Here is a 14287-nt window from a genome sequence, read left to right on the forward strand (position 1 = left end):
ACGGCACCCCCAGACTGGCCCACCCGGGGGAAATCGGTAGTTGCCTTCTTCTATCCTTCTCTCCAATCTTAGTTTTTCTCTCACTTTTAATCTTTCCTGTCTTCTCCTCTCTTCCATTTACTTCCAACTTTCCTGGCGGCAAGGGTTAACGCTGTGTATTATATCCTACCTTGGGTATATATATTAGGTTATAGTGGCGGTGTATGGCTGGCGTCTGCAGGTTTCTCGAAACCTGCAGCGTCCCCCTGTTGGGCTCCGACGTGGGTGGCTACCCACGTCGGCTACCCACGACGTGGGTGGCTACCCACGTCTCGGCCCGAGCCCGGCCCGAGACCGGAAAAGATCATCGAGCGGCCTTTAAAAAATAAAATAAAGAGAATAAAAAATTTATTCTTAAGGCATGAATACATGTCATATGCAATTATGAACACCATTTGAGTGGTCTGAACGCAAATACCAGCGCGCGAAGTAGTACGAATGACCTTGCCGAGCAGTATCACCAGCAGTTTCCAACAGCGCGATCTTGATGCGGCCCAATCCACTTCTATCGCAGCGCCGCCACAGTATTTTTCCACGTCGGGCTCCTCACTGCAAAGTATGCGCCGCCCCAGCCGCTCGTCCCACTCAACCGTATTCTAGAACACTATAGCCGAAGCGCATCCACGACCGGTCGTTAGCGCAGCGCATGGATGGAGTAAATGGAGAAAGAATGCTTCTCGTTCCTCCATGGTGCAGCGTAATGCGCTGCTGCTAGGCGGCCCGTTGAGAACATGCGTGCAATCATGGATGGACGCAGTGCCATATTTCAGCCGCGTGACGAATTATCTTACCAGTCATCGTTTTACCAATTCGCCTTTTAAGAATTGGCAAGTCGCGAACGCGCTTACACCGCGCTGAAAGCATTAATTACATTGATTTATGTAAGGAATACAATGGCATCCTTTGGTATTAGAATCAATGCGCGCGCTTGTTTATTCGGCCCTTTGAAGCGCTGTATATGGGAATTTATCCCTTGTGAAACTGTCATGACGAAAGTACGTTTCCGATAGAACGTCGTGACATTTTTTTTTTTTTTTTTTTTTTTTTTTTGTGGACGCTTTGATAAATACAAGCGGCTCCGAAAAAATGAGTACCAAGCAGTGGCTGAGCTGTTTACCTCTACGTCGCCACTTGGGTTGTCCGTAACGCGGAGGTGTATTGGGTGCATACAATATAAGCAGCGTAGAGTATAAACGAGAATTTGGTTCACAATCTTCGCTCTTAAAAGGCTCAGAGAAGGTAACCAAGAAGAAATGTGATAGTTTACTTAAAGTGAATTCGCCAAATTGAGTGGGCCAAAAGCCTTTGTACCAATGCCACTGTGCGAAATACGTGCAGTGTTAGCGAAACATTCAACATTCACACACGCGCCTGTATTCCGTCACTATGAAACGACGAGAAATTACATTCCATCACCTCTGGGAGTAACCTCAGTCTCTCTCTCTCAAAAAAAAAAAAAAAAAAAAAAAAAAAAAAAAAGAGGCTGATTGCTTACACGGAAACTGCTAAGACTGGCACTTGATAATTAACTTAGACTTCAAGATGTCAAGTTTATCAGAATTGAGGGAGATTATCAGAAGCGCGTGGCTTGTACTTAATGAGCATGCGCGAATAATACATAATACATAATACCGCTTATCTACCTTTAAGACCGTGTATCATTGCGCGCAAAACAAGCCCAAGTGAAAACCCTACTGCTTATCTACCTATATATTGCGGTTCATGCCTTCGCAATATAAAGTACATAAAGAAAAAAATGCTCGCAGTATTCAAACTTTGCAAAGATACAATAAGCACGCAATAAGAGTAAAATAGTTCCTTGGCTTCACAAGTATCAGGCGCAAGGATCACACGCACGCACATACACAAACACGCGCGCACACACGCACACAACTACAAAATATGAGTTACAGGCATTAACTCACAAATTACATACATTTGAAAACTAACGCACGCGCGAAAACACAAAGCTTTGTCACGGCTCGAAGAGTCAACGAAAATTTCAGCCGACTCACTTAAAAAAAAGTTTATGCACAGTTATCGGTGCTCTGTATTAAACTGAACGAAGAGTCCGGCTATGCGAAGAGCATTAAAATCTCCATGCAACTTCATCCACAAATATGAGGAAAGCTGCAACATTCACCTCGCAAAGAACGGCGTGCTTAGAAGGGGGCGAAATCCCTTCTCCCGATGTTATGGAGCCACTGCTTCCGACGCACGACATTCCGTTCACCTCGGGGGATATAAAATAAGGCTTGCCCTTTCTCTGGCCTGCTGCTGCATTGAAACGCGCAGCAGCAAGGCATTTTCAGGGAGAACGAATCTCAGATTCCTACGAAAGGATGGAAAAACTTGGGAAACACACGTTCGGAGCGGCAGGGCGACCACCACTTGGACTGCTCATAGCGAGCGGGAGAAACTAAAGGCGCGCGAAAGCGAGTTTCGCGCCGTTTTCGTGACGTCAGGGTCACCTGACGGGGTAGTCTCGAGCGCCGCAGCCATTCAGCGTGGCGGATGCGCTGCCTCCGCGAAAGAGGGGGAGAAAAAGAGGAGGTTGACCGCGCCGGCGAGGGTGTTGCGGAGTAGATCAAAGCGTGTCGCTACTTTCTAACATCAAGGGGTTTTAGGATCGTACCACCCGCCTCGCCATCTACCGGAGACTGGGCTCACCAGGAGAGAGAGAGGGAGCACGGCCGCCTGGATTGGCGCGCGCTGCGCGTCGATCCAGGCGGCCGTGGAGAGAGCGTGCGAGAGAGAACGTCGCCTCCGCGGGGCCCCTTCTCCCAACTGCGCAGACTGCGGCGCGCTGGAGACCCTGCCCCATCTTTTTTTTGCGATTGCCCAGCTTTCTTCCCCCGCAAGGGCCGCTTTGGTCACGTCCTACCGCGAGCTGGATCTACTCCCCTCAAAGCTGGAAGAAATTCTGACCTCGCGGGCTGCAAAACCAAGGGCGAGGTTCTTCTCCGCGCCCTCCTCGTCTTCGTTGACGCCCGCTGCATCACCGTTGACGTTAGGGAGCGTTCTACCAAGCGCGTCCATCGGGCTGCTTCTGCTGCCTTCCCCCTTTCAACTCCCCTTCCCTAGCGCTGTGCGATTGTGTCCTCGCTGAGACAGTTCCTTCACTGCACGTGCTCCCCCTTTCCGTTCCCAATGTCCTCCCCTCACAGCTACTAGTTAGGCAGATGGAGAGAAGGGTAGTGTCTCGCCCCTTTTCCCTTTGTGCCCTACTTGAGTAGTATCGGCGCATATTTGTTTTGAGCAGCACACAGTGTCGCCTCCGAGAGTAACGGGAAAACCGTACGACTGCGCGTGCGGCGCTCAGCGGCGGCGTGCCTACTCGCACTGCGTTGAGGGGTGAGTTGGCCATGTATTGTTTTGCATCGTTCGAATTTACGATTACGGTAAAAGAAACTATTCAAGATTTTATAATTTGTCGTGTTTATTTACATATACATGTATGTATACATAAACGCACATTCAAAAAGCAACAGGCGGGTTGTTCCTGATAACTACGACAAACCTAGAAAATGGCTATATAATTGAAAAGTAAGCATACAAAGAAGTAACGAATGAAAATAATACTAGTGCGTGATAATGGTGCTTCAATGGTGAAAAAGTTTTGGTTAGCAGATGGTTATGGTACTTCTGGTTACTGCTACTTACTAGTTATTGGATATGCTTCTGTGAAAACTTGTCATAAAGTGAGTCGCAAATGAAAAGGCGATATATAGACTTCTACGCAGAAATCTTGTTTTAGCAATATAATAGGAAAACATAATAAATTGCAGTGATCTCTCTGAAGAAGTACTACCGGTTCCGCATGTGATGCAGAAGTGTGACACCAGGACGGAATATAGTACGATAAATGTCTACGTAATGTGCCAAAGTAAGTTGGTCTCAGAGTGGCAGTGTCAGTGTAATAATGGCATTCGTAAAGAATAAGCAAGCTTTGTGTATTTTTTTTTACCGAGTGATGCAATACGAGGCTTCCAGTGAAGATGCTAATTAATGTGTTCTTGGGTGAGTTGGTCCGTGATATGAAATAAAATCCCCTACCACGTGGTGTATCCTATACTTCTTGCATAACAGAACCGAGAAGAAAGAAAATCCTATGTATTTACGTGAATCGCATGGCCTCTCTAGCAATGAAATATGTAGCAGCTTTAGCTATGGAAGTAACGCTCGAGTTATTTTTCCTTTAAAAATTACTTGGCAACCGCTCGTGACACGCGTACACGAAGTTCGTAAATAAACAATTAATTTCCACAATTTGTACTGTTGAAATTGGCACAAATAATGAGTGCATTTACTTACTCTTTATTCGCCTACTGTGACCTTTCAATTAAGAAACGTGTATCCATTGTGGAGGACAGTAGCAATCATTTTCATCGCGAAAGAACAAATTTGGCGAACCTGGAGGCTTTTTTGCTCAAGTCAAAGGGTGGCGATTGCGTTAGTGCCAACTTGAGGAATGATGAAATGGCAAGGCTACAATTGACGAGGTCCTGATTAGTCCAGATAAACAAGTTGCTTAGTTGTATTTTTATTTTGAGCATTTTCCTGATGACGTTTGTGTGCATGCGTGTGCTGACCACGAACTTTTTCACTTTTTCCTGAACTGCATTAGCTTTAGTGAGCACCTGTGCTGTTCTATCTTCTCCGTGCTTTTTAGCACTTTTTATTTTATTTCACACTTATGAATGTAACATGCCGTATGCAAAAGGTTTTCCACCATGAAGTAAGCACAAGATACATTTTTTTTTTCTATTCAGGGGTGGTTTACTTGACTTGAACCCTTAGTTAACCCATACATGTTCATTAATAGGAAATTTGGTCGATTAATTGAAGACAACTCAACCCAACATAGTTTAGACAAATGGGCATGCCAAAATGGTTTTAGGTTAAATACAAGCAAAACGAAAGCTATGATATTTGGTAGTAAAAATAAAAACGTGGTTGTTAATAAAATCATACTAAATTTGCCTGTCGCTATCGTGCCCAGCTTTAAAACATTGGGTGTCTTTCGAGGAACCTTATCCTGGGATACACATATCGACAGTTTAGCAGTAAAACTGTCGCAGGTAATTGGTATTGTTCATCGCAATCACCATATACTGCCACACAGTCCGGATGCTTATTTTTAAGTTTGTTTCAATCTCGCCTTAAATATTGCTATTTAGCTTGGGCTGCTACCACTCAAGAAAATCTGCACAACATTCATTTCTTGCAAAAAAAGTTCTCACGTATAATTGAACATGTCTCTAGTTACTTTCATACCCATGAGTTTTTTTTTTTTTTTTTTGTAACATATAACGTTATGCCAATCGCAACAATATACGTTTACCGACTGTGTAGAGCATATAAATAAGTTGAAAACTGGATCGGGTTTTCTTAAGCAACTTGCCAAGTTACATAAGAATACCACTATATATGCAACATGCAAAAATGAATACTGGAAAGTACCAACAGTAAGAACATATGGACAACAAACGCTTCGAAATGACCTATCAAGATTGCTAAATGGATTAAACAGCGAAGCGATTCAATTGGAGAACACGACCTTTAAAGCTATTCGTAGTTGCTTCAACTTAAGCTAGAGACAGTTCTTTGAAAGCCTTTCTTTCTTTTTTTTTTTTTGTCTAAGCAAATGTTGTTGGTCTGGTGCTTTTTTTATTTTTATTTTTTTCTTGTTTTGGGCAACAGTATGTTTGCTTTGTTTTCGTTCTTGCTCTACGCCAAGACAAATATTTGTGTGTATGGGAATATGTGATCGTATTTTATGTATTCCTTTGAGACGATATAAGGTTATTTCCTTTCTTTTGTACATAACTTGTTATTTCTGTAATTTGTGTAAATTTTGTATGATTTCTGAAACGTTATAGGCTGGTTGTGCCTAAGTCAGTGCCGTGAACGCTGAGGCCTGCGGCTTTGTCAAGCTGTCAAAATGACAGCTTTTTCCGCACGCTCCTTCATGTCATTACGCTGTACTGATCATTGTCATAATAGCCTTTTAAGCTTGTTCTGGCGAGTCTAGATCACATAAAATGACGGTGTGGTCTAGAGAGGTCGCTTAATGGGCCAAACCATACTAAGCAGCCATGAGTAAATGACAAAAAAAAACGGGTTTGGAAAATTTTAAAACTGCGAGGTTCACTCGCAATGCGTAGTGTGGTCTTTTCACGTAGAAGGAACACCGTTAGAATACGAGCTGCATTGCGAAATGATTGGGTCATGCCCCCCTAAAAGTTGCACACGATTACTCTCTCCTTTCGCAGAATTGCACACCACAAGGCTGAAGGACTGGCTCAGCGGGCCGACGCATCATGTGGGGCACGTCGTCTGCTGTACACACACTTGATGTCAGACGTGGCAGCGATGGTGCTAGAAGGCGCCGCCGTTACCTGTACCCCGAATGCACCAAGAATGATGGCCGCAGATGTCTGCTTCTGCAGCACCGACGTGACATCAACGAGATTCTTATTCACGCTGGCCTGGAGCTACGGGAAGACATCCGCGGCAGAAGCAGCGGCGACGCCCGACTAGCAGTCGCTGAGACACTCGAGTGCCTGTGCTCTGAGTGCAATCAAATGCCACACCGCCGCCAAAGACAAGCGATGGAACTCGCCGAAGACGTGCTCTCGGAGCACCACTGCATCACCGCCGTGGACTTGACCCGGTTCGTTGTGCAGCGTCCTTCGCTGCTCGAGGCGCTTGAACGTAAAGGCACTGTAAGAAGTGTGACTGTCTTTGCGAAGGACCTTGACGAGACCTACTTTGACAATGCCAAACTTGTCTACATTCTCCACCTGGCCGACCAGCTGATCTTCACGAATCCAGACTGGAATAGAACAAGCGAATCGACGTGTCCGGTCCACGGCCGTATGGTCACACTGCACACGCGCGACCTCACCACCCTCGACATTGGTCACGTGCTTTTGCATTTATCCGAGGCCCGTACATTCATCCGCGAGCTTTGGCGAAACAAAACCATTGCCGATCTCACCGTCGGTATATGTGTTATTGGTTTCTGCAGTAGAGAATTTGCCGCCTACCTCGCCAAGCCAGACGGCACGCTTAAGAAGCTCACGTACAGGATAAAAGCAAGCGAAAATGAGAATCACTCTCTCATGGAAGAGGCAATTCAGATCCAGATCGATGCAATATGCAGGATGGCAACTCTGGAGGAACTGACATTTGACTTCGTGAAAACGTTCCCAGAGAAGTAAGTAATTCAAACACTCCACTTATTTGCGACACTCCGACGTATGCATCGTTTTGTTCCTTCGTAATCAGTTCTGAATTTTTCGTGTTTGTGATGTCAAGGATGATGGCCACCATTAGCCGTACTCCTAATACGGCTAATGGTATCCATCGCGTTGCGGGGCATCGCGTTCATCCACACTCCGGCTCAATAAATAGATATGGCATATCGTTGTTGTGTATGACTTGCTCAGTATCACGAGATTTTCACGTGTTGCCCGAAACTTTTCAGGGCCTTGCTATACTACACGTGAGAGGTTTTGCAACATGAGGTTCCTCACAGGCGAAGAGAAAACGGGGCAATATCGTCTAAGTGACTTTCGTGAATAGCTCTAAACCATTTAGGGAAAGAAAAGTTGTTCGAAAATGGCAGTTTTGTAAAAGTTGCAGTAGCATTTTTTTTTTCAACCTTTTTATGGCAATGCAAGAAAAGACGAACTAGAGCTTCTGCTTCTTCTGCATTAATAGCAAAACCAGTTATAACGCCAAGTAGTCAGCACCGGTTTAATGGTACATTCAGTTTAGGTTTCCTCGCCTATAGCACCATGTCCACATGACATGGTGCTTTTCGGGAAAGTTTTTCATAATTATTCTGTGACCTTTGCAATGTGGCAAGAAAGTGTAAAGGAACAATTAAAAAAGAAGCAATTGATAACGTGACATTCCTCTAATCTCACTTATTTTGAGAGAGAGAGAGAGAGAGAAAAAAACATTTGAACTCAGCCCTCTTTCTATGGCCATGTTTTCTTGATGCCGAGTGCTGCCAGGTTTAAGGGCACTATCTGGATACGATCTTGGAAAAAGCTGTGTGTCATTGTCGAGACATTCTGTGGACGCTCTAAATGTAAGAGCAAAATTTAGTTGCACCATTCGTTTGTTGTGAGTGTAATGCAGAGCCCAGGAACAATGATAAGTTGACGATTATTCGGCGTTACGCGCTTATGGCTCGCTATATGCGAAAGCACAATGGACTTCTGTAAGTTATCACCTTAAAACTCTACCCTAATCCACCTTAATCCATCTTGCTCTAATTTTTACCAGCCTTAATTCACCGTAATCAACATTAATTCACTTTAGTCGACCTTCATCCAATTCAGTTTACCTTAATATACTTTATTCCACCTTAAACCAATTTTGGGAGGGGGCCAAGTCTGTTTTGAGGGTATCGGACATGGTGTCCGTCGGACGCCATGGCTGTTTACCGTGGGATTTCGTAGTGCGAGCCGCAGCAGGTTCAGCGCTGGAATCGTGACGTCATCACTTGGTGACCTGGGTTTTCTTGCCATTGGATGTTAACTCCACACGCCGGACTTTTCGCTCCATGAGGAATATAAGGCGTTCGCGTTAAAACGCGCCATGTGTCTCAAGGCGCTCGCTAACCCGCAAAGCAACGTTTATAGAACCGCGAGGATAGATAGATAAATGGATGGATGCTATGAGCATCCCCTTTGCAACGGGGGAGTGGGGATTGTGCGACCAATCCCTTGTTCCTATTTTTCCGAATGTCCTAATTATATTTTTGGGGAAATACAAACAATTACCAGCATCAAACGTTTTCAACTATTATGAGGAATTCTGTTTTTGTACGTGTCCATTGTTTGTGGTCTTCCTACTTTTCTGCCACCAAACCTCCAATTCCCTCTTACTAATCTGTATTGTAGAATTATTTACTTTCCCCGTGCGATCTCTGAACCATTAAAGTGGCACACTCGATAGATCAGATAGAATTCACTGAAGTGTCAAAACTGATCAAAAAGAAGAAAGTAAGAGATATTCGAAATTCTAACGTGGGAAAGATTGAGGAAGCAGTAAAATATGGACGCAGTATGAAATCAGTGTAAAGAAAACTGGCATAGGACAAGGCAAGATGTATGCACTGAAAGACAAGCTGGGTAATATCAGCAATTTCGATGACATAGTAAAAGTAGTGGAAGAATTCTATACTGACCTGAACAGTTACCTGAACAAGATACAGAGGCTCCTTGTATAACTAGCGATGAGGTTAGAAGGGCCTTGCAAGACATAACCAGGGGAAAAGTTGCCGGAGAAGCTGGAACAACAGTCAATTTAATCAAAGATGGAGGAGATATTATGCTTGAAAAACTAGCGACCCTTTATACGCAATGCCTCACGACTTCAAGTTTACCGGAGAGCTGGAAGAACGCTAACATTATACTCGTCCATTAGAAGGGAGACGTTAAAGAATTGAAGAATTATAGACCCATTGGCTTGCTTTCAGTATTGTATAAAATATTCACCAAGATAATTTCCACTAGAATCAGGGCAACACTTGACTTCAGTCAACCAAGCGAACAGGCTGGCTTCAGGAAGGGATATTCCACGTTGGATCATATCCATGTCATCAATCACGTAATCGAGAAATCTGCGGAGTACAATCAACATCTCTATGGCTTTCATATATTATGAAAATGCATTTGATTCAATAGAAATACTAGCAGTCATAGAGGCATTGCGTTATCAAGGAGTACATGAGGCATACGTGAATATCCTGGCAAATATCTACAAGGATTGCACAGCAACCTTGGTTCTCCACAAGAAAAGTAGAAAGATACCTATCAAGAAAGGGGTCAGACTTGGAGACACAATCTCTCCAATGCTATTCACTGCATGCTTAGAAGAAGTATTCAAGCTCTTAGACTGGGAAGGCTTAGGAGTGAGGATCAACGGCGAATATCTCTGCAACCTTTGATTTTCAGATGACATTATCCTATTCAGCAACAATGGGGATGAATTACAACAAATGATTGAAGACCTTAAACGAGAAAGTGTAAGAGTGGGGTTGAATATTAATATGCAGGAGACGAAGATAATATTCAATAGCCTGGCAAGGGAACAAGAATTCAGGACCGCCAGTCAGCCTCTAGAGTCTCTAAAGGAGTACGTTTATCTAGGCCAATTACTCACAGGGGACCCTGATCATGAGAAGGAAATTTACAGAAGAATAAAATTGGGTTGGAGTGCATACAGCAGGCATTACCAAATCCTGACTGGGAGCTTACCACTGTTGTGGAAAGGAAAAGTGTAAAATCATCACATTCTACCGGTGCTAACATATGGGGCAGAGGAGGATAACAAAGAAGCTCGAAAACAAGTTACGGACCGCACAAAGTGATGGAACGAAAAACGTTAGCCCTAACCTTAAGAAACATGAAGAGATCAGTGTCGATCAGCAAACGAGGACAGCTGATATTCTAGTTGACATCAAGAGGAAAAAATGATGCTGGGCAGGCCATGTAATGCGTGCGATGGATAACCGGTGGACCGTTAAGAGTAACAGAATCGATTCCAAGAAAAGGGAAGCACAGTCGAGGACGGCAGAAAACTAGGTGGCGTGATGAATTTAGGAAATTTGCAGGCGCCCGTTCTAATCAGCTAGCGCAAGACAGGGGTAATTGGAGATTGCAGGGAGAGGCCTTCGTCCTGCAGTGGACATATAGGCTGATGATGATGATCTCTGAACCCAAGGGCTTCAAGGAGGCCATAGGATCCTTAACTGGTAGATATCGTGACATTCTAATAAAACATGTTCCATCGTTCGTAACGCGAAGTACGACTCAGCAGTGCCACCTCCTCCCCATGGCTGTACCGTCACGTGCCCAATGACGCACGCACTAGGCCGCAGCCTTCGGCGTAACGTGTGCAATGAGACGCACACTAGGCACACCTTTAGTCAACCAGAACCGTAGAGCCGCGGTGATGAGGGGCTAGCGTGCTCCGATTCCCCCTAGACCGAAATTCACCAAATTTTCTTTTCAATGCCATTCATGCCATTGATTTACTTTGCTTACAGGAACCTTCCTGAGAAATTTGACGTCAATCTGAGCATTTTTAACGTGTTTTTACTCTTTGTGCCGTCGGCCATTTTTGGTACCACTGCTCGGTGGTGACGCCGCCGCCGCCGGATTTTTGCGTAATGTGGCATATAATCCTTTCGCATTGATAAAGAAAAGAGAAGTGAAAGCATCGGCACACCGAATTTTTTTTTTCTGGAGGGGGGGTGGGGGCAAAAAAAAAAAAAAAAGACAGCAGCGCTGCTATTAGCTCCTAGAAATGTAAGCCGTACGCTTATAGGCACAAAGCCAGCAGCATAGGCATCAAGCGATTAGCTGTGATGACAGGGGTCTCAAGGGCTCGAGCCTGGAGCCACGAAGGTCATGACTTTATTGTCGCACAATATTCAGTTTTGGGCTTCTACATTGTTCCCAAGCTCCACATCAAGTGGATGCACCGTGTGAGACACATGCGCTGTGATATCACAAAGACGAAGGGGGTGTATGATACTTGTCAAGGGAAGAATGGTGATGACAGGTATATGCACAGAAAAGTACTACACGTATCGAACGACATTGATAGATTCCGTACCTCTTGTGCCGCAGTAGAACGTGCTCACAATGGAGGATTGGCCAAGAAGGGGCCAAACCCCCCAGTGACACACACCCAGTAGCACATACGTAGTCTGCTTCTCTTCATTACAGTGGCGCAGCTTCTCTTTAAAGACAAAGAAGCGTATATCTCAGGTAACAGATAGCCGGTGGCCTATTACTAAGCACAACTTGTGCCAGCAGGTCAGTTATGCAAGCGATAGTGGCTGGTATTTCTCTATTTCCATGCTAAGGTTAAGGGCAGGGATGCGTGTTTGAATACTCAGCTTGCGTATCTCATTCATGCATTTGTTTTTCCAGCACAAGTGACACGGCCAGGTACGCAAAATTGGTCTCCCTCAGTCCCAGCTTGCGACGCCTCTGGCTGTCTAGCAGGTCCAACTGCCACCGGGAGCAAACTGCACCACCCAATGACGCCGCTCAGTGCATGGAACCGTGGCTCGCAGCTCTGCGAAAGAACTCGAAACTGAACGAGCTCCGCATCGACCTGTGGTGCTTTGGCGAAACAGAGTGCCGCGCTTTCTTTGAAGCAGTCGCCGACAACGCCACCCTGCGATCTGTGGTCGTCCATCATTTGCCGATGACAGGTAGGCTCGACGTAATGTGCAAAATGATCCGGGAGCTCGGACTGAGCGATCGAGTCGTCGTTGAGGACCAATACTACATCTACCAGGACGTGAACTCCCTTCTGGATTGCCCCGAAATTACAGGTGTAACCTTGACTGGCCAAATCCCAGAAGAGTTACCCCACTTCATGAGTGTAGGCGCAGCGTTGGACGCTCTCAGTCGTGTCATTCACCCGATCTCGCTTAGAATGACCTGCGACTGGTTCTGTCGATCCACGTTCGACGACTTGGCGGCATGCATACGGCGCCGGTCCGCGCATACGGACATTGAGTTGGACATGCACAGTTGGTGGCTCACAGAGAGTGACGGTCAGCGTGAATATATTCTAAGTGGATTGTTTCGTGCTCTGGCATCCAACCCGAAACTCACCAGAATAAGCATCCATGGACTGCCGGCGCTGGGCAATAACTGTTTGAAAGAGTTCGCGGAGGGCCTTCGCAAGAATCGAAATCGAAACCTTATTCAAGTCCACATAGTGCCGGCCTGCGGTTACGACATCAGAGGGTATAAGCTTGGGTACGCTATGGCTCGGAGACTGAAGGAAGCGGCCAAATTCGGCAATATCGTTCTGGCGGCCATACAGGTATGATCCAGGTTTTTGAAGCGAAGCCTTCTTTGGCCCATGTACCCAGAAAATCGCAAATGTCTCGGTGATGTACGAATTAGGTCCTAATATAGAAGTCCAAAACCGGCATCTGTTAGATGTAACAGGCAGGTACGTTTTAGCCAGAGAAATCCGGGACGTCTAAATTATGTCGCTGTGGCTTAAAAAGGAGACGACCTGTAGATTTCATCACATCACCTCTAATGTAACAACATGACAAAAATACCTTTTTCGGCCCATACATAAATAGTTATCCTCCCACAGGCTTCCTTTTTCAGTTTCCATATGAAAAAATTACGTTTACTCGTTTGTTCAAATGATCGATTTATCTAAAGCTACCATGTCTGCAGCATCGTGTCTGCATTGCATGTGTGTACATCTGCTCTGCCTATTTTAAGATACAATTTACTTTCAAAACGTTTGTTAGTTTAATCTGTTACCTGTGACTGGCAGGAGCTCCAGAAGAACGAGTACACTGCATTTCCTCGTCGCGGGCGTGGGCTTCATGTGTGCACGCGCTTGTATCTGATCCCCCTGTGTGGGCATTCTGCCCGTTCCACATGTCGCACTGCGTCTACTGCGAATGTAACGTTCAATACTCTGCAAAAAAGCAGGGTTATAGAAATGTTTTATGTAGTGTACGTTCTGCCAATGAAGACTCCATACCATTCTTGCACATTAAGGAGAATTGATAAAGTTTCGTCTTGGTAGTGGATTTACAGCGCATATTACGAGATGGCAATATCTATTCATGGCTAGTATGTGTCCACTCGGCTTCCTTTGTGCAACGTGCCTACAACATGGATGCTTTTTTTTTTCTTTTATTATTATTATTTTTTTTTTTTGCAGTAGCGGGCCCGTGTATTATTCGTAATCTGGATATTTATGGGCCATCCTATAGATATTCACAATGTCCAGAAGAAACTTCTGTGGCGACGAGCGACCACGTAGACCGCGGTAAAGTTTCACGGCTCTCGCAGGAGAGGACAGACCGACACCCGATCTCCTAGCGTAGCATTTTTAATCTCTCGGAACCCTAGCCTGTGCCGGTGCATGCCAGCCGCTCGTGCCTCGTGTGGACGCGAGCGTCTACATGCGACGCCGATGCTGCTGCCACTACAGAGCCCCCCCTCCCCTCCTAGAGAGGAGGAAAGTTCGAGGAACGACGAAAAGTCCACGTGCCGCGGCTTTGTCTTGGCGTTGGTCTTGGGTGTCGCGTACGGAGGCGGCGTCGATGGATGCAGCAGGGTTGCGTCGCACATTGGTGGGGCTGATGGCGCGGGTGCTTCAATGTAGGCCGGTTTGAGACGTTCCAGGGCAATTGTGTCTGAATCGGCCGTTGACGTTCACGACA

General features: G+C 45.5%; 1 protein-coding gene across 3 annotated transcripts in view; it reads left to right on the top strand.

Annotated features, from left to right (window-relative positions):
* Positions 1-2887: 2887 nt before the first annotated feature.
* Positions 2888-14287, top strand: part of LOC125945536 (uncharacterized) — a 55000-nt gene continuing 43600 nt past the window's right edge. For all 3 annotated transcript variants that reach the window (XM_049667399.1, XM_049667397.1, XM_049667398.1), the window contains exons 1-3: positions 2888-3393; positions 6315-7261; positions 12003-12912. In XM_049667399.1, coding sequence (XP_049523356.1) covers positions 6363-7261; positions 12003-12912 — 1809 coding nt within the window. In that variant the 5' untranslated portion in view covers positions 2888-3393; positions 6315-6362. The remainder of the gene's footprint in view (positions 3394-6314; positions 7262-12002; positions 12913-14287) is intronic.

Source organism: Dermacentor silvarum, chromosome 5, assembly GCF_013339745.2.
Source record: "Dermacentor silvarum isolate Dsil-2018 chromosome 5, BIME_Dsil_1.4, whole genome shotgun sequence".
In the NCBI taxonomy this organism is placed as follows: domain Eukaryota; kingdom Metazoa; phylum Arthropoda; class Arachnida; order Ixodida; family Ixodidae; genus Dermacentor; species Dermacentor silvarum.